Raw genomic sequence first — 21102 nt, forward strand, 5'->3', positions numbered from 1 at the left:
TTCCTCCTCTCTCCCATTGAAACCCATGTTATTCACCGGCCGCCAGTACTTTTGGGGAAATGAATGGGAGACAACGGAGGCTGAGGGAGGACCTTCCTCCCTGAAGTAATTGTCAATAGGCGATAGGGGGTGCTAATGTCCCTTTACCCAGGGAAACAAACATTATATATTCAAAGGCATTAAAGAAGTCACATTTAAGGGCATTAATTCATTCCAGTAGTCTGACTGCGAAATCTATATTTTTTATTCTCAACAATGTTAAGGAGGATCTTCCTCCCTCTCCTCAATGGAGAAGCCTCCCATTCTATAGACAAAACACACAGGTTATCTATCTATTTATTTATAGACAAAAACACACACGTTATCTATTTATAGACACAAACACATATGTTATCTATCTATCTATCTATAGACACAAACACACACGTTATCTATCCATCTATAGGACACAAACGTTATCCATCTATCTATAGACACAAACATGTTATATAAGGACACCTACCAACACACGCCTTCTATTTAGATTAGACACACCAACACCAACACTTACTTGACGTCTTCTCCGTAGTGGATCTTCATGTTGTCCGTCAGCAGCTGGCAGGAGAAGCCGATGTTCTCTGCAGTTTCTGGAACCACAAGACAACAAGTCCGTTTTGCTAAGGTGGAGGCTTATGTTAAGGTGTGGGGTTATGTTAAGGTGGGGGTTATGTTAAGGTGGGGGTTATGTTAAGGTGGGGGGGTTATGTTATGTTAGGGGGTTATGTTAAGGAGGGGGGTTATGGTCACAGTGGGGGGTATTGTTAGGGTGGGGGGGATATGTTATGTTAGGGTGGGGTGTTATGTTAAGGTGGAGGGTTATGTTAAGGTGGAGGGTTATGTTAAGTTGGGAGGGGTTATGTTAAGGTGGAGAGTTATCTTAAGGTGGGGAGTTATGTTAAGGTGGAGGGTTATGTAAGGTGGAGGGTTATGTAAGGTGGAGGGTTATGTAAGGTGGAAGGGGTTATGTAAGGTGGAAGGGGTTATGTTAAGTTGGGATGGGTAATGTTAAGGTGGAGGGTTATGTTAAGGTGGGGGGTTATGTTAAGGTGGGGGGTTATGTTAAGGTGGGGGGTTATGTTAAGGTGGAGGGTTATGTTAAGGTGGAGGGTTATGTTAAGGTGGAGGGTTATGTTAAGGTAGAGGGTTATCTTAAGGTGGGGGGGTTATGTTAAGGTGGGGGGTTATGTTAAGGTGGAGGGTTATGTTAAGGTGGGGGGTTATGTTAAGTTGGGGGGGTTATGTTAAGGTGGGGGGTTATGTTAAGGTGGAGGGTTATGTTAAGGTGGAGGGTTATGTTAAGGTGGGGGGGTTATGTTAAGGTGGAGGGTTATGTTAAGGTGGAGGGTTATGTTAAGTTGGAAGGGGTTATGTTAAATTGGGAGGGGTTATGTTAAATTGGGAGGGGTATGTTAAATTGGGAGGGGTTATGTTAAGTTGGGAGGGGTTATGTTAAGGTCTGGGGTTATGTAAGGGTGGGGGGTTATGTTAAATTAGGAGGGGTTATGTTAAGGTGGAGGGTTATGTTAAATTGGGAGGGGTTAAGTTAAATTGGGAGGGGTTAAGTTAAATTGGGAGGGGTTAAGTTAAATTGGGAGGGGTTATGTTAAATTGGGAGGGGTTATGTTAAATTGGGAGGGGTTATGTTAAGGTGGGAGGGGTTATGTTAAGGTGGGAGGGGTTATGTTAAGGTGGGAGGGGTTATGTTAAGGTGGGAGGGGTTATGTTAAGGTGGGGGGTTATGGCCACAGTGGGGGGTTAAGTACCCTTCTTGTCTCCTGTCAGGACCCAGATCTTGATGTCGGCCTTGGCCAGGTTGGCGATGGTCTCTGGAACTCCGTCCTGAAGCTTGTCCTCGATGGCCGAGGCTCCAATCATCTGGAACAGGAGATAACCCGTCAGCCAATCGGAAGAATCATACGTCACATGTAATAAACTGGAGGTCAATGTACCAGAGCATGATTTAAACAGGGCAGTTAAAGGAACAGGTTGGCCCACATAGAAAGTCCTTCGAAAATTGAAAACAGTAATGTTCATAGCCTTGGCTACTATAGACCAATACAACTATAATAATCATCTTACCATTGGTTGACAACAATGGTTTACAAAGCGTGAGCCTCACTTGAGATTCAGAAACACAAGGCTGTAGCAGTACGCAATTTTCTTAATCTATTCTAGATCAACCAAAAATTGTCTAGCTGCCTTAATTTATCAACGTTTCGAACTACAATTACAGTTAGAAGGCTTTGGTAGATCTACTACGCAGACGGTTTTGTCCCCTATGGCTTTCCTTCTTAGAGCACCATAGCCCTACCTACTCCTTAATGACAGCGTTTGCTAAATGTAATCAGGGTATAATAACTGATAATGATGTGGGCGGACCAGTAAGTCGTTCTCGATCTGCTCGTAGACCTGGTCCAGGGCAGCGTCTCGGTCACTGGTGGCTATGCTGGCGGCCGTGTGCTTCCTGGACCACTCGTCCCACTCGGCCTGGCTGATGTCCTTGTAGCACAGACACAGGGTCCGCAGGGTCTCGTTGGCGAAGATCTGGAGAGAATGAATGTAGACACGGACACACTCTTAACTCATGGTGATAAACGCACCCTTAACTCATGGTGGTAAACACACCCTTAACTCATGGTGGTAAACGCACCCTTAACTCATGGTGATAAACGCACCCTTAACTCATGGTGATAAACGCACCCTTAACTCATGGTGGTAAACACACCTTAACTCATGGTGATAAACACACCCTTAACTCATCAACTCATGGATCTAAAGTGAAGTGCAGCCTTGGGGGGGGGGGGGTGGACTCACATCCAGGGAGGTCTGGGTGGTCTCCTGGTGTAGAGAGTGGGGGGAGAGGCGCTCGTAGATGACCGTGTCGGCTCCTTTACAGTACAGCCGGATACGACCGTCTGGGAACTTCACTGGAGAGACAAATGCATCACAATGTTCAGAAGGGCATTCTCTTTGGAGACCCTGGGTTTAAGAATGAGCTTTAGGTATGCCGCTTATGTCCGTGTGCCAGACCTGCAGACGGACGTGTGTGGGCGTGCAGTGTACTCACAGATGATGGACATGCGTTTGCGGTCAGAGTTGAAGTCCAGTAGGGCCAGCATCTGGTAGGTGGCCTCGTGGTCAATCTCCTTGATGGTGATGGTGTCCTGGGTGCGGTGCAGGAACACAAAGCCAAAGTTCCTGGCGGCCGTCACCAGAGCGCCCTCGTCAGGAGAGGCAGCCTGGTACACCAGCTCACCTGGGACACACAAACCATTTTACCTTGATCACAGGGCAAATTACAGTGTTTCCAGAGCCATGTTATTAGGAGCAGGCAGGGGTTATGGGTCATCGTGGGCTACAGGTGGACTTGGGACACTGTGGATCGAAACCAGAACCTTTCGGCCACCCATTCCCCTAGCCAATGAATGAATGGATGGATGAATGAATGAATGCTCCTTCTCCTCACCTTCTTTGTGCTCCACCATGACGGTGTGGCAGAGGGAGAGCAGTTTGAAGAACTCCAGCGTCTCCTGATCCTGCTTGGAGCGGATGCAGGCCACCAGCGAATGGTCCATGAACTCGAACTTGGGGTCCGCGTACTGGTTCCAGCCGAAGTCCACCGGCTGCAGCACCAAGTATAACTCATAAGAGACCAAGAACCTCGTCTTAACGTGCACGTTTAGGTATACACTGTACTAGTGGCGAATTAACATTACCATTCAAAAAATGGAAAAGTGACAAACTCATTCATTTATCATCGTTAACATTGATAAGGACTTATTTGTACACAGCATGCCAGTATGTTTGAATAAACGTTGATGTTTTCATTAATTTAGTAATAACAATATCTTTACCCTTCCTCGGTCCAGTGCAACACCTTTAGCCGTCATGGGATTCCCTGTGAGATAAAGAATATAGATAAGGTCACCATCATAATTGCGAATCTAGATAAGACCTTCGTAGCCATCGTGTAGTTACATCAGGAAGATAGCAGGTGGCAGTCCTCTCTCATACCATCACACTTCTCCCTCTCCTTTCTTACCATCCACTCTGGCACCACCTTTACTACCATGCCATTGGTGCTTTTTGAGGCACGTTTTCTCCCATCAGGTCTCAATGATGCTTATACTGTTTATCCAAACTATTTGAGAACTTAACTTTAGAACCACTGATTGAGGTTCTCGGAAGGTCCTAATAAATCCCCAATAGTGGTGCTGCTGGCCGTTCTCCTTTGTCCCTTACCAACTATGGAGAGAGGTTCTCACCGTAAGTCTTTCCACCGATGTTGCACTTCTTGAAGGCCATGATGTTCTGCGTGAGGGTGCCGGTCTTGTCAGAGAAGATGTACTCTATCTGGCCCAGCTGCTCGTTCAGGGTGGTGGTCCGAGCCTGGAGGAGCACAAGCGCTCAAACAACGGTACAGGAGAACCAGTGGGGAGGAAGGGGAACTAGGACTGTGGACAGCCATTGTTCCTGTATCCGTCTTTGGTTTAGTATAAACGCACTGACAACAATACCCATATAGTACATAGAGTACTACCTAGACCTGATATTATATACAGTGCTACATATAAGAGTGTATACAGTACTACGTATACAGATAGTATGTATAGTACTACATAAACAGATAGTATGTACAGTAGTACATATACAGCTGGTATATGCGGACGGAGGGCATGTCCATACCTTGGCGGGCGTGTCCTTCTCTGCGTAGTACATCTGCAGGTCCCAGTTGATGAATTTACTTTGACCCAGACGGATCACCTCAACACTGCACACACAAGACGCGTATGAGACTCACACTGGGCAGACCATAAAAACAACGTTATTAGATGATGGGGAGCCAACTCAAAAGCTGCTTAATGACTAGACACTAATAATCCTCATCGATATCCATACCTGACGTAGAGGGAGATGGGCACCATGGTGTTGAGGACGATGATGTAGCCCCAGAAGCTGAGGAAGCCTCTGTAGACGGAGTCCTGGTCCTCGCCATCATACAGGTACCAGGCCAAGGAGCCGATGTGCTCGTACCAGAAGCCGTGGCCGATGGCCAGGCCCAGAGCCACCAGGACCAGCAGCGCGAAGATCTGATACGCCCAGGGGGAGGAGCGTTAAGAGAGGAGAGGTAGGAGACACTGGGAGAGGCAGACACGGCCTTGTGTTAAATCGGACTGCAGAGAGCAACAAGGGGACCAATGAACCGGTTGGGATGAGGAGGGTGTGATACTTAAATTGACACATTCAATGGCGACATCACACTTACGGAATAAACCATGTAGTTCATCAGGATGTCGATCTTGGTCCTCTTGAACCTGGTCTTACCGCCGTTCCTCATGATCTTGGTGTCAGCCCCTAGAGAACAGAGACAGAACCTCATTATTATCAGACTCAACAGGACCACCAGAACCATCTCATACAACACAAGTTTTCAGAAAATACTTTTACACTTCCACTAGCATAAAACTAGCTAGCATTCATCTAGGAACCAAAAAAAACGTCACAGGAAACCATCACTGAAACTTGGCCCAAGCTACTGCCATTACTTCTAAAGCCTAGACTGCAAACTGGCGGTAGTGACAGTTGTAAAGGTTTTGGAAAAATGCATTGGGTTCTACATTAGGAGCAAGTCACATTTGCTTCAGCAGAGGGCGGATGTGATGGTCACCCAAAAATTAACCTCTTAGCTGACAAATCACTTCTGAGCCAGCTATATGGTAGCACAGAGGTTAATTGGAAGAATCCATCTGTGACACGTATGGGGGGGGGGGGGAGATGCAGGATCAATGTTGCAGTCCTAAAAAATGGTTTCAACATTAATATTCATATCATAAAAATATAAATTGTTATAGTCCTTTTGGGCTTGCTCCCTTTATTACAAATGTCCGAGATGAATTTGTGTGCCCGTTTGTAACCATCCGTTTAGCTTCTTGATGGTATGGTTGTTGGTGTTTGGGAAGGACACTAGTTAATCTACAGCTTTTTGATCGGGGAGCGATAAACTTACTTCCTTAATGCCTTACCATTGAACATGGCTGTTTTATGACCATGTCCATGACAGTTCCTGGCAGTGGTCTGATTAATCAGTAGTGCCACAATAGTATTTTAATTATTTGCCTAGCTTTGGTATATCCAGAATATGCGTGAGGACGACCGAGCGAGGTAGAGCTCCAGGTGCAGTTCGAGACCAACCGCTTGGATATGAGCCCCAGGCTGACATGGAGAAGAAGGTGTGCAGTAGATGGGACTAAAGGACTTCAGGGTGAGGTTGCTGCGGGGCCAATAGTAACTGACCTCCCAAACATTCTTCAGGCCCACATAGTCCAGGGTGGAACAGGAGGCTGCACTCCGAAAACCAACAAAAGCAGTTTTTTCCTTCTACAGCTGCAAGTCAAGGCTTGCATCTCTCCAATACTAGAGTCGAACCCAAAGGAAACCAATCTAGGCGATCTTCCCACAATAAGGACATCCAACCCATATTGTATCCTGATGGGTCAGTCGTTGTTAGTTAAAGAACGTGGTTTAGACTGTTAACAAAGTAAGATGTTAATTTAGTATGCAAGGAATATGGGTCTGCTCCAGATATACTGTAGGAACCAATTCCTTTGTTTTCATATAGTTGCCTGTCTGTCTGTCTCCTACAGGAGGTCCTTCTCCTCAAGAGGAAAGGACCTGTGGCCTTGGCGGGGTTGGCTGGAAAAGCATACTGTTTAGACCTTATCCTGCTACCTAAACAGGCCTATTCTGGTGTATTCTTCTGTTTAAACTGGCTGAATGTGTTAGGCCCAAGTCTCCCTGAAAGTGCACTATTTTCTATAATTTGCTGTAGTGGAACAAAGACTATTAGGTTCATGCGAAAGACATTTGCCATTACATCTACATTTTTTGCAAAGGTGTTCCCTATAAAATCGCCCAGAGACAGCCAGCCAGCCAGCCAGCCAGCCAGGTGTGAAAGCACGAATAAACTGATGAAACAGAAGTATCGTCAGTTAATCCATTGATTTCAACAATGTAACTGTATTCTAAATACCAACTATTTAAATTGTAACTAACAGAATACAGTTGGCTATAATTTGTATTCTGAATTCGTAACGCCGGTACAAGTATTCCGTTACTCCCCAACACTGTATACAAATGACTGAACCCCTTTCGAGACCAGTCAGAGTCCGAATTAATTATTATGTGGGCAGGAAGGCCACCTCAAACCAATGTGTCATGCAAACACCTCAAAATTTGTTTTCAGTTCTTGCGTGGCGTTTATAGATGCGATGTTGAGCATCAGTTTGCGATGGATAAACCGCTTAAGCGGTGGATAATAAACGGCCAAAAGCCAAGTGCTCCACCTGACTCCGGCAGTAATCAGTGCCTGGTGCACAGAGATCTAGGTGAACAATTATAAACTGAACTCAATACAGCTGTAGAGAAAATTAAGATTTCAAAGATTCCAGCACACAGTTGTGAAGCCATTGCAACCATCGAACCAGGGGTTTCTCTTCTATTTACAGATCCCAGTCAGTATCATGGAGCTACAGGTAGCAGCCCAACTCTAGCTCGCCGTTTACCAAAGGCGGGTTAGTAGGGAGGGACCGAGGGACAAAATAACAGCACCAGGGATGAGCATTTTTGCCAGGGGGTATTCTCCACCACCAGCAGGGATCAGCCAAGAAGCCTGTAGTGCCTTGAATGGCAAAGAGTATCCTAACTCTTGGTCATTCAATTCCGCGGGCTGGTCACCTTGGGAAGGGTATAACAAATGTCCACATTCAACGTTGATATCACCGGCCTGGCTTGAATAATGATGGTCGACCAATACTGCAGGAGGGGCCCTCAATGCAAGTCGACCACAATAAAAGGCCCAATCAGAGCTCCCATACAGACTCTTCCCATCGTCAGTTATCCCTTTGAACACCCTGCCCTCAAATTCTCCCACCAACCTGGGTTTAAGACACACTCCATTGGGATTCACTTCAATTCAGTTAAGATCCAATTCAGTGAGCTGAGAATGCGGTCATTAGACATAGAGACTACAGGGTTACAGAACATCTCCTGGTGGCACTGAGGAAGAGATAGATCTGATGCAGTCCCACGGGCACAATAGAGACCTCTAGGTGTTATGAGAATAGGATAATTGTACACCCCCGTTGTCCTGGTAAAGAGAAAGATAGCACCATTTGGTAGTGTATTGGTTTCAGGTATTTCTTCTCCATTATCAAATTGAATTCTTATCCAACTCCAAAGCGATTTTCCAGTGACGAAAGAAGGCGTTATTGAATGGCAAATCCTAATTTGCATCTGCTTATCTCAATGGCGTAATCATTTACAGCAGCAGAACTGAAATAAAAGCATGTAGGATGTTGCGCCATCTCTATAACCGTGTAGGCCGTGTTACTGGTAGCACATCATCAGAAACCACAGACAGACCTCCGGTTGTAAACATGCGTTTGTGGGGACTGTGGCTTTTGCCAGCTTACCTGATGGTTGTAAGCCTGTGTTTGTGGGTACTGTGGCATCTGGCCGCAAACCGATTGCTGTAAGCCGGTGTTTGTTGGGACCAACGTACCTGCAAATATCACCAGGCCATGGCACACGTCTGTGTTGCGGATCTTGCAGCCTCTGAGCAGTATGTTGTCCAGGTCCACGGGGTGGCTGTGTCGGGACCATTGCATCGTCCCCGTGAATTTATCCAGCCGGTTGTTTGGCTCCTCACTTTCAATCATGGCTGTGGAGAGGTGAGAGAAAGACGTCAAACTCAAACAGAGACCAAATCTGTCCTCGCTAGCTTAAAATTAGCAATATATGGCTAAGCTGGGAGAAGTAGCCCTGAACTTTATCTCTGCATGTCGTATGGGATCTAGTAGGCTGACGGTAGAAATACATGCATCTTTATTCACGAAATAAAGTACTTTGTTAGTTATCAAAATTACTCTTAATATATCAAATGGGATTTAAAAAGCACACACACAGATGCGTGTTACATGGGGAGACCTACACACAACATAATCTGAGGACAAAGAGACCTTATCAAAACTGTTATCTACTCTAGATAGTCAGTGGGCTAAATGTGTGCTTATCATTGTGTGCATTGGGTAGCGTTTGTGTGCCCAATGACCAAATGCCAGTTAAACACTGGCAATACCATTTTCCTTTTCTATACCCAAATCCATGATCCTACTTTTATGATACCCTACTATCCCAGAGCATCCCATAACCGGTGTCCCTGTGAGGATGCAGACTTCTGACTTCTAAAGAGAACTTTAAGAAGCTTGTTTCGTGTCATCTTTGCATTTCCTGTCCTACCCAGAGTGTATTGTACTACTTATTTGTTTAGCGTCTCTGCCTCGGTGCCACTCAAACATGACACGGAGAGAAGACAAAAAGGAGGAATTAACAGGGTGGAAAACACAAATGAGGGTTGAAAAGCAGAGGGAAATACAAATGGACAGAGAGAGGGGTGAACAGAGATAGGACAGACGGACAGGCAGACCGACGTATTGTGTACCATCGAATTGGGCCAGCTGGTGCTCCTGCTGAAGCTTCTCGTCGGTGATTTTCAGAGCGTACTTGAACTTCAAGTTGGTCTCTCTGGAGACAGACAGACAGGTTGTTAGACAGACGGCACAGAAGACAGATGAGCATAACAACAAGTTAGGCAGAGAAAAGCCTTTATCTAGAGATAAGCAAGTAGCTTAAAACTGTATTTTAGAATGTACCTTGTTGAATTGGGTGAACATGAGATACAAACGACCACACAGAAGGTTGGATGTTATCAAATCAATGTCTTCTATAAATGTGACTTCTCAGAGACTTCTTATGGTCATTAAGTAACTTTAGACATTGGGAAGCGTAGTTTCCTTTTTTCTTCAGGTCATGGAAAGTTTCTGGAATGTGAACAGGTAGAGGCGTTGTGAGTGCATCAGTTTGTTGTATCAGTGGCTCGGTACAGAGCTATGTTTCTTTGTTCTAAGCGATGGGGGAGCGGCCTCAAGCCCTTTGTTTTGGTCCGTTGGTCTTGACCCACCTCCTTGTTCAATAAACATGTCCACTATCCCATATCGACGGCCAACACAAACACATTAAGAGAGCTTATGGAAGCCTGCTTATGTTCTCTCCTGGTTCAACATGGAGAACAATCGTCGTTATGCACCGTGTTCCTCCGAGACGTCCACGTACTAAGAAATCCACCTCAACTAACTAGTGACAAATAATAAACTGTAATCCCTTTAGAAATTCTTCACATTTTACTTCTCCCACGTACACGGTTAGAAACCCAAAAGTGTCAGAATGGGTTGGGGGTGAGCTGGGTTAGGGGGTCCAACAGCCCAGCACAAGGTCTGAGAAGCACAGCGACCCGAGCCTGATAATATCTGGGGGCTGGGTCTTACCCGTCGAGCTCGGCCGTCTCCACGTAGCACAGGCTGTTGGGGTTGGAGCTGGACAGCATGAGGATGTCGGCCTGGGGACAGAGGATCACGCAGTGTCAGGAGGCTTCACACACTTACAGCAAGCGGACACAATTCCTCGGCTCAAAAATAATGATCAATTTTGATAACGAATAGATAATACAGCAAAGCACTACAAATATGAGTTATCGGAAAATATGCTTTATACACAAACAGTGATGTAAAACATCCAAACTATAAAGAGCCTCAGATGCTGGGATAATACTCGATGCCAGAGGCACGCGTTTGCAAGAAAAAAAAGTAAAAGATTTCCTTTGGTTCAATATCATTATTCAAGGTCCGTCGATGTGTGTCAATGTGGGCCACCCACACGTCAAGCACCTCGGCTCAGATGAAAGGCGGTATAAACAACAAATTATTATTATAATGAGGAAGTTGACCTACTGGCACAAAGTCGTTCTTCTTCAGCCTGACCACGTCCCCGACCTGCATGTCCATCCACTTGGTCTCCTGAAAGCTGAGGAGAGGACAACCACGGTTACAACGAGGCTTTATTGACTCGTTTGTTGCCTATAAACCCTTCATCTGTCTCACCTACATGCAGACAAGCTTTGCTCGCATTAAAGAAGTTGCTGAATGGATCAAATTTCAAGCTCTGAATTTCAAACTACCATTTGCAGGATTTGATCACATGATGTAGTTTTACCCTCCATCTAGAAGCACTTCAGTCTTCCTGTTGTTGATCTCCTTGTCCATCCGGTGGCGGGCCTGTAGCACAAAGCAGAAGCTCTCAAACCATGTCAACACATAGTCTCACACAGACATCAGCATGCAGTCACTTAGCCAATGAACTCTACAAACATATCCATAGATGAATGAGGAATCTGTGAGCAACGGGACAAGAGTTTGGCATCAGAAACGTTCGGTTGCATGCAGGTAAACCGTCTGTGTAGAGAGCAACAACTTCTGAACCCATCGGCTATCATCTGAATATCTTCATCGCTTGTTTTCCCAAGAGCTAAATCACCATCGGACAAGACCGAGTTTTTCTGAGAATACTTAGCTACTTGTTGAGGCAGAACAGAAAAAAATATATATATTGTTCAGGTTCAATGGAATGTGGGGGATAGTAAGAGGAAGTTAAGTAAGGTTTGGCTCAGGTAAGGAGAATAGCAAGTCCTCTACCAGGTAAGATATGGTTAGGGTCAGATCATATATTGACTGTGCGCCAGTCAATATAAATCCGTTTTCACGGATTGCGCCTACAGCTTTCTTCCTGAACAATGCACAAATTAGAAAGACAGTTGGCTACATTAGCCCCTTAATTATTCCAAAGATTTCTGGAAAATAATGTCCAGGGGAAAAAAATCCCAGCAGAAATGGTTAAATATCAGTTGACCCAGCAGCTAAGACAAGGTCAGGTTAAGGGTGAGGTACCAGTTCATATACCAGGTAAGATAAGGTCAGGTTAAGGGTGAGGTACCAGTTCGTCTACCAGGTAAGATAAGGTCAGGTTAAGGGTGAGGTACAAGTTCGTCTACCAGGTGAGATAAGGTCAGTTAAGGGTGAGGTACCAGTTAGTCTACCAGGTGAGATAAGGTCAGGTTAAGGGTTTGTACCAGGTCGTCTGCCAGGTCCTTGATGGCGGTGATGCTGAGTACAAAGACCAGCGGGATCAGGGTGGTGTACCATGGGAGCGTGGTGATCTCTGGGATGATCTGACAGGAAACAGGAAATGAGGACCTCACACGCAGGAAACATGACGCGTTGCTTTCACCCAACTCCTTAGTAACATCAAATTAACATCGATATCCCAATGCCTAAACATTCACTCATTATCAACTTAACCATCCCCCCATGTCAATGTGTTCTTGTTAAATGGGCCATCGCAAACCCCAAAATCTAAAAAGGTAATCCTTGCAATGCACCATGGAAATTCATTATCGTGCGTTATTATACTTTCACCTGAGGCCGACGCATGCTCCAGTAACAACTCAGTTCCTCATCTACTAGTCCATCCGTTCCAGCGAGAACACACACCAAAATAAATCGGTTACTCCTCCTTTAATCCAACCACTGGTCCCAAGGATTTACACACTGTGAACCCATCAATCCATCCGTCAGCCACCCACCCTTAGCCCTCCATGGGCCCAACCAGACCTCCGCACACATAACCACCCATCCTACAGGACGATGTGTAGAACGGAGGTCACCGCCCTCCCGTCCCATCATGTACGTTGATCACATGACCTCCATATTGAAAGCAGATGGGAAAATGCAAAGCGAAGCAATGCAAATGTTGCTCGGTATGATGTCAGAGATCTGGTAATCAGATAAAGGTCAATCCAAAACGATTAGAGGGATGTCGTCCGAGTTAAAAGGGAGTGTTACCCTTAAGATCTGCTGTAGATAAGGCCAGGGACAATAAATGTTAACATCAATCTCTATTACATACCTGCAGGATGAGCAGGGCCAGGAAGTAGAGGTTGGCAGCCCTCTTGAACTGCTCAAACAGGTTGAGTGGGATGAAGGTGATGGGGTTGTACTTGTAGGTCTTGATGCCGTTCCCCTGGTGCCAGAAATAAATCAGAAACACAATATTTGACTCATGACATTATGTCAAACATCATTTTATAACGACTAGACTATGAAGTCACTATTCAGACACTTCTACCTAAAGTGACTTCCTTCATACAGGTCATCAATGTTAATGTTATCAATGTAAGTTATTCAGGAGCAGGTAGGGGTGTAGGCTCACACCTGTCTAAAGGCAGATGGGACATCCGGGATTGAACCCAGATTGACCTCAGCATGAAACCAGGCTTCAAATTGGATGATTTTCCCATCCTCTAAAAGGGTGTAGAGGAGCGGCTTTATAAGATAGACTTTAACCTGGAAGTCTGTTCCAAAATCTCAATGAGCGAAATGATGTCTGCTTGTCATAATAAAAAAAGTCATATTAGAGTGGCATCTCACTTGGAAAAAAAACGCAAATGTTCACGGCCTACATTCTAGCCCAAGACTCATAACCCTCATCCTTCCCTTAACATAAGACTCATATCCCCCATCTGCCCCTTAACAACATAAGACTCATAACCCCATCTGTCCCTTAACAACATAAGACTCATAACCCCATCTGTCCCTCAACAACATAAGACTCATTAACCCCATCTGTCCCTCAACAACATAAGACTCATTAACCCCATCTGTCCCTTAACAACATGACTTCTAGACTCATTACCCCCATCTGTCCCTTAACAACATAAGACTCATAACCCCATCTGTCCCTTAACAACATAAGACTCATAACCCCATCTGTCCCTTAACAACATAAGACTCATAACCCCATCTGTCCCTTAACAACATAAGACTCATAACCCCATCTGTCCCTTAACAACATAAGACTCATAACCCCATCTGTCCCTTAACAACATAAGACTCATAACCCCATCTGTCCCTTAACAACATAAGACTCATAACCCCATCTGTCCCTTAACAACATAAGACTCATAACCCCATCTGTCCCTTAACAACATAAGACTCATTACCCCCCATCTGTCCCTTAACAACATAAGACTCATTACCCCCCATCTGTCCCTTAACAACATAAGACTCATAACCCCATCTGTCCCTTAACAACTTAAGACTCATTACCCCCATCTGTCCCCTAACAACATGACTTCTAGACTCATTACCCCATCTATCCCTTAACCACATGCTAAATAGTATAAAGTCACCGACTGACATACTGAGTCACAGAGCAGGAAACAGACCTGATATTCCCCAGTTAATCTTTGTCCATAAACCATGTACGTCAAACATTGTCCTAGGGCGGTTCGCTTGAATAGGTTGACGACATGGAGCCGTTTGTCATTTAGAAAGCTCTTTCCTGTAGTTTTGTCAACATTGGGTTTTGCTGAGGTCTTGAATCTAAAACCGGTTTGACCGAAGAACCAGCTGATTGCTGGGGTGGAAAGGCGAGGGTCAGTGTACGCAGATGGCAAGAGCTTTGTCTCCAGACCTCATTGGCCAAGTTGACCTTGTGTTATTCTCTTCATTCAAGTTCTAACTTTGATTGCAAAGGAAAACTAAACTAAGAGTTTTCTATAAGATGGTTGAAGCTCACAAAAACTATCGAGTTAGAAATGGCAGGCCTGCCCTGCATACCAATAAGTACACCAGTGGAACCGGATAAGCTTCAACACTAATAATAGGTTCTGTTTGATCGCCAGTCAACTCCTTAAAGATCACATCCATCCATCTTTCATCCCCCACCCCATAACACTGTTTGATATGAGAATCCACCAGGATATCATGTTGAATCGAGTTCTAGAATAAGATTGCAGTAACATTGTCTTACAGAGTACTTGCTCTTCTTGATGCACAGGAAGACCTTCCTCTGGAACTCAGGGAGCTGGTGGTACGCACGGTCATTGGACTTCACGCTCCAGCCCAGATCTAGAACAACAGACAACAGATACACACACACACACACACACACACATCACTCTCCAGCCCAGATCTAGAACAACAGACAACAGATACACACACACACACACATCACGCTCCAGCCCAGATCTAGAACAACAGACAACAGATACACACACACACACATCACGCTCCAGCCCAGATCTAGAATAACAGACAACAGATACACACACATCACTCTCCAGCCCAGATCTCGAAACACAGACGTCACGCTGAAACACAGACACACGTGTAAACACTTGTATTTAGCCCTTCAGAAACTGATACTGGGGACTCAGCCCCCCCACTAGACACCATTGGGGGACTCACCCCCCCCCACTAGACACCATTGGGGGACTCACCCCCCCCCCCACTAGACACCATTGGGGGACTCACCCCCCCCCCACTAGACACCATTGGGGGACTCACCCCCCCCCCCACTAGACACCATTGGGGGACTCACCCCCCCCCACTAGACACCATTGGGGGACTCACCCCCCCCCACTAGACACCGCTGGGGGACTCACCACTAGACCTGGTGTCCACAGGGGGCTGGGCCCCAGGTTCGTGCTCCGGGGGCTCCTCCGGCTCCCCCTCAGAGCTGGCGTCCAACTCGTCATCGGTCTCGTCGTCGCTGTAGGGCATGACCTCATCGTCGGGCCCCAGGGAGCCGGTGGAGTCGGCCCGGTGACGGTGACTCATCCTGGCGGCTCAGGGGTCTGCTGTGGACAGACGGCGAGACAGAGGTCGGAGTGATTGGCATCGTTATTAATACCTCAGTGGTAATATGGAAGAAATTAACCCAACATTTTAAGTTAAACTATGATTATTATTAGGCCTACATCATATAGATACTCTGATGGTGGAAGGTAAATGATCACCTATCCCCTATAAGTTAGGTGTTATGTGGCGCCAGTGAGTGGGTTCACTCTATTCTTATCTGAATTACTTTTGAAGAATATGCTGACATGCACACATATACATCATCTATCTGTTTGCATAGAGGTTAATGTATGTTCAAAAGGTACAGTTATGACCTAGAAAACATAAGAATATGCTGACATGCACATCATCTATCCGTTTGCATAGAGGTTAAAGTATGTTCAAAGAGACAGTTATGACCTAAATAAACATGTTATCTAAATCAATACTTTAAGTAAGGCTAACTTTGTATTATGTAATGATTGGGTGTATAAGGAGCAGGACGAGAATCATTCTGGAGTGTCTTTGCAAACCTCACTCGGCTTCGTTTGTTGCTTGCTTACGGGTACTGGTAGCAATAAAGTCTCTGTCAATACTTGATCCGGACTCCCCGATTCCTCATGTTTTTAGTTCGGTGAAGTGATAGATAATTCGGTTATAATTTCTACTACAGTAACAAGGCAAATGTTTCACAAAGTAATATCAATATAATTTCGGAGGCCGACTAGATATTATCCATACGGTCATACATCCATACTGGGACTAGCAACTTCCAAGACTCAAAAAAGACCAGACCACCATTTTAACAGTAACTATAATCTGTTTCATAAACCACATTGAGAGACATTCTAACGTGATAATTATATTGATTGACACATTGGGAACTATTGGTTCTCCTAAAAATCACACCTTTAAAATCCTGATCGACCCCGTCTACCTTGAAGATGTGTTTGGTTTTATATTATGGAAGAAAGAAAATTGTCATTAAACTGACCTTTAATAGTTAACCATTCAGCAGACATCTTTATCTAAAGGGATTAACAGTTGATTTTTCATTAGGAGCATGTAGGGTTAAGATATTTGCTCAGGGATGCCCAGGGAGACTGATAAATCACATTACCTTTAGACTAGTAGTATAATACCCTAACCAGTATACTAGGCTGCCAGCTTCAGCATCTAGCCCCTGAAGAGACCACACACACACACACACACACACACACACACACACACACACACACACACACACACACACACACACACACACACACACACACACACACACACACACACACACACACACACACACACACACACACACACACACACACACACACGGTTTAAGGTGAAGTGGCTCCCAGGCCTATTTATTCCACTCCTCATCAACATTTCATCCTCCACCTCAAACCTCCGTCTCCTCAAGCCAGTCCTAATTTCCCTACTGCATTGCATAAGGAAAGCACGTACGCCAAGTGTTGCTTATTTGACATTGTTCCTGCTGACTTGAGTGAACAGCCCTGTGCCGTGTCTGTAATGTGCCACGCCCAATGTGTTGAGCATCTGTACAGGTGTGGGATGTGTGTTCTGCGGTTTTGGGTTTTGCGGTTGAAAAGTTGTTCGTGCACATGGGCTGGACTTCAGGTACGCGAGATTGGCGGCATTTGAACAAGCTACCAGATGGTTTGGTCAAATTCCCAAGCAGCCAAAGTGTGTCCAAACAGCCAAGTGTTTCCAGGAGATGATTCAGATGACACTGCTGCTTCCATTGACCTGGGTGTGGTGGCGGCAGCCATAGGAGGGTTGTGAGTGGCAGGTTTATATTTAACATAGCAGGATCACAAAAAGATTCTTCTACAGCCGTCAGCCTGTCCAACAGGAAACAGGGAGAGCTGTAACAAGACAGCAGCATCACTGCTTACCTGGCTATTGTTACTGCAGCTATGCATAGCATGCAGCCAAACAATCACACACACACACACACACACACACACACACACACACACACACACACACACACACACACACACACACACACACCCTCATCATTAACCACACAAACAACCCCAACCGTGCTATTAACCCCCCCCATACAACCATTGGCCGCAGGCTGACATTGTTTTTAAAGTGAATGATAAGTGAGTCTGACACCTGAACATTTGCGTCTTTTTGCAGAAAGCTGTATTTATAGTGACGTGTGGCCCGCCACATGTAGGGATGCACGGATGGTTAAGTTCTGGGCTGGTACCGATGGTAAAAATAACAAGTCAGCTTATATCTGATATGAGGGATTTTTATTTGTTTATTTTTGGTAAATTCTCCGTTTCGCCTTCAGCACTTCACTGCCTTTGAAAGAGCTACAGTTTATACAACACATGTATAAGACAACCTAAAACCTTCTTTCACATGACAAAAATTCTCTGTGAATAGTAACTCAATATGGAGGAAACACTACTGATAAACATTGACCGCTGCCCTCACTTAATCCCATCCTATTGGCCGGATATCCGCTGATTATGGTGTGTTGGAGATGCCTCGTACACCATCCGCACAAGTTACTAAGGTGGAAAATCTCCCCGCTTTCTTGCGGCATTTCACAAAGGCACGTCCCCTTTTGGTCGTTACCACTCTGGATTCTGAGAGAGTCAGAGTTCAGTGAGATTGACCAGACGTCTCGAGAAACAATATGGCTGCACCCGTAAAGAGATGGATTTTCTTTGTATTTGTACAACGTTGGTCATTTTAAATGCTCTTACACACTGGATGACATTGCTGCTTTAATCCGGTCACCAATTTATGCATTGCACGTCTTGCAATGCATTGTCTTGCTGTGCGTGCAATACAATGTAAAGTTGTGTTTGTTTTCGGGCTGGTTTGCTAAAAAGGCTAATGTAGCTGACAATAACAGTGACTAGCCAAAGACATGACACAATCAGAAGGACAAACAGGAACACTATAAGTACTACAAGCCAGGAAATAACGTCACAAGAGCAATTTGTGTGGTTGGCGTACGAGGCATCTGGAACATACCATTATCTGCTGATAAAGCCACGCCTCCTAGCGACCCCGTTGCCTTTATTCTACTTCCCCTTCAGACTCTAGTGTGGACTGGATCAACAGGTTCTCTGATGGATCTGAGGGGCGTTCCCCTAAATGTCATGCAACCTGAGAGCCTACCTGGCCAGGTAGACAGGTATGGCTCGATGAGGGGCCGCAATGACACAGCATTTTGACCTCTGACCATATTGTATTCAGTATTCAGGTATTTAGGCTTTGCATCATTGTAGGAAATTGGAATTTTAACAATCCGGGGAATACGCTGAGATGTAAAGGCAGTGTGTCTGTCTTTGTGTAATCCGACACCGCCATCACAGTCATCCCCCACCCCCTTTTAAATAGTTAACCCCCCCCCCCCCCCCCCCCACACCCCAGTCCCTGTAGACTGGCCTCATCACATTCTCGTATAAACACTGTTGGTTGCCTAATTCAGTTTGAATGATGCCACAGAAAATATCATACAAGAGGTCTTCTGCCTTCCTGGCTTCAACCCTTGAGCAAGGGTTTTCTAGACGCAAGATGAATCTTGCCATAGTTTAACAGAAGCAGACTGTAGTAGTTCGCTCTCCGATAATGGAGAGGAACAGTGACGGGGTGAGCTGTATGAGTGGGGACAGAGGCAGTGTGGGTAGGTAACCCAGGGGTACGGAGCAGGAAGTTCTCCGATTGGCTGCAGGGTTCAAGACCAGAATGGCGGATTGATAGTTGGATTGTAGCGGTGGTAGAACCCACCCACACACCCACAAAATTAGGGATGCATTAAGATCAAACACTCATATTGCCGAGTGGTCCGAATCCACACGGAAGGTACTTTTGTTTTGAAAGAGTATCCCTCTAAACACAGCCTGCTGGTGCCTTTGTCCACCTGATACGTGTATAAACATTGGCGACTTCCAGCAACAAAGGGGGACATCAGTTGGAAAGTAGAGCTGCCCAATATAGCTCATTCATATATCAATGCCCAGAAAGAAATACAGCAACGGCCATGTATTGAGTAACCGCCATTTAGTTTTACAAAGCTAATGCTGTCCCCTCTCTACCACCCCAGGGAGAGGGGACAGCATTACAACAGCTCTATCCATTCTGTTAAGGACGTCAGCTGGACTCAGATACTAAAGGAAGCTAAATTAGAACTAAAACAACAACTAGACTGAATAGCTAGAGGCGCACTAGTTTAACAGTCAACGTGATCAGACTCCCAGGCAGAAGGTTCTGATAGGACTCCGTGCAGCAGGCATGGGGGCTCTGCAGGGGTACATTACGGTGGTAATAATAATTAAAGTAGGTGTTCAACAGGTTGCCTCACAGCAGGGTTCCAGTCAATTAGCTGCAGCCGAGTTTCCTCTGGTTCCCCAGAGAACAGCCCTCTTCCTTCCCGGCAGCCCTACCTGCTCTTTTACTCACGCCCCACTGACCACAGACAAGTCATACGATAACCTGTGGGTCAAATGTTTCAGTTCAGATGAGGTTGTATGCATTGGTGAAAAGATATTTAAATGGATATGAACTGCATGCACAGCTGCAGGCAAAATACTGCTCCCTCCTTTTAGAGCTCCACGTTTAAAGTATGGACACAGTTTCAAGTGGGCAAGTACCTGGAGAACAGAGCTTCCAGAGTCCGGATCGATGACGGACAGCAAATGTAATAAAAGATAAAAGCCAATAGTTCTCAACAAGCCATGTTTGTTTTAACTATTGAAATAATTAGCCGACATGGCATCTAAGCCAACTGACCCTTGTGAAACCCGTGGCATGCCCTGAGTCGTATCGCTACGTCATACTTCTCAGAGATGAGGAGTGCTGTTCAAGGAGAACAACGATAACATTTGCCTTGGAGATCAGGATTCAAATCCTGATGGAACATTTCCCTAATCAAAAGGAGTGCACTTCCTGCCCCAGACGCCCAAACAGTCAGATTTTAAATAATGTTCATGTCCTTTCTCCAGAAACCTCCACTAAATGAGGTTAACCCGACACTGACACCAGTAGGCATCAGGTATATCAGTTACAGTCACTGAGACACTGGAGCTCACCTCGTGTGAACGGAACCAAACACAGCGCACACTGGCTGTGTTCCCTTCAACATGCAGGGAAACATCTGTCTATCTCCATATACCTGTCGATCTATCTCCATATACCTGTAGATCTCTATCTTGATATAGGCTACAGTAGGCCTACCCGTCTCTATCTTTACCCTGAGACGTCTGGCCCCTTCAGGGTGGAGGAGATACAAACCGACACCGCCCTCACATGCTCAACACTTCCTGAAGTGTCCTTTTGAAAACAGTAACAAACATTTGTTGAGTAACAACTATTCAAGGTTCTGTGTCACTTTATAAGGCCCATATATTCAGTAATTTGTCTAACAAACCAACTCTCTCATTTACTAGTAGCCGTTTTACTTTTACAATTTCTTCACCTCATGTTCTTATTCTCAAATGTT

At 45.4% G+C, this 21102-nt stretch overlaps 1 protein-coding gene across 2 annotated transcripts in view; it reads right to left on the minus strand.

The window, feature by feature from the left end:
* The window catches only part of atp8b1 (ATPase phospholipid transporting 8B1), a 28702-nt gene that overhangs the window by 6539 nt on the left and 1061 nt on the right, over positions 1-21102 (minus strand). Inside the window, exons 2-21 of one of the 2 annotated variants that reach the window (XM_056578362.1) lie at positions 15434-15628; positions 14800-14897; positions 12895-13008; positions 12059-12157; positions 11146-11207; positions 10884-10956; positions 10422-10492; positions 9539-9621; positions 8600-8758; positions 5306-5394; positions 4939-5129; positions 4726-4810; positions 4305-4428; positions 3894-3937; positions 3506-3662; positions 3107-3295; positions 2854-2966; positions 2419-2583; positions 1803-1914; positions 551-626 (exon numbers count right to left, since the gene is read on the minus strand). In XM_056578362.1, the coding sequence (XP_056434337.1) occupies positions 551-626; positions 1803-1914; positions 2419-2583; positions 2854-2966; positions 3107-3295; positions 3506-3662; positions 3894-3937; positions 4305-4428; positions 4726-4810; positions 4939-5129; positions 5306-5394; positions 8600-8758; positions 9539-9621; positions 10422-10492; positions 10884-10956; positions 11146-11207; positions 12059-12157; positions 12895-13008; positions 14800-14897; positions 15434-15608 (2279 nt within the window). In that variant the 5' untranslated portion in view covers positions 15609-15628. The remainder of the gene's footprint in view (positions 1-550; positions 627-1802; positions 1915-2418; positions 2584-2853; positions 2967-3106; positions 3296-3505; positions 3663-3893; positions 3938-4304; positions 4429-4725; positions 4811-4938; positions 5130-5305; positions 5395-8599; positions 8759-9538; positions 9622-10421; positions 10493-10883; positions 10957-11145; positions 11208-12058; positions 12158-12894; positions 13009-14799; positions 14898-15433; positions 15629-21102) is intronic. The other variant, XM_056578363.1, reaches the window with a different exon arrangement.

This window comes from Gadus chalcogrammus, chromosome 19 (genome assembly GCF_026213295.1).
Source record: "Gadus chalcogrammus isolate NIFS_2021 chromosome 19, NIFS_Gcha_1.0, whole genome shotgun sequence".
Lineage (NCBI taxonomy): Eukaryota > Metazoa > Chordata > Actinopteri > Gadiformes > Gadidae > Gadus > Gadus chalcogrammus.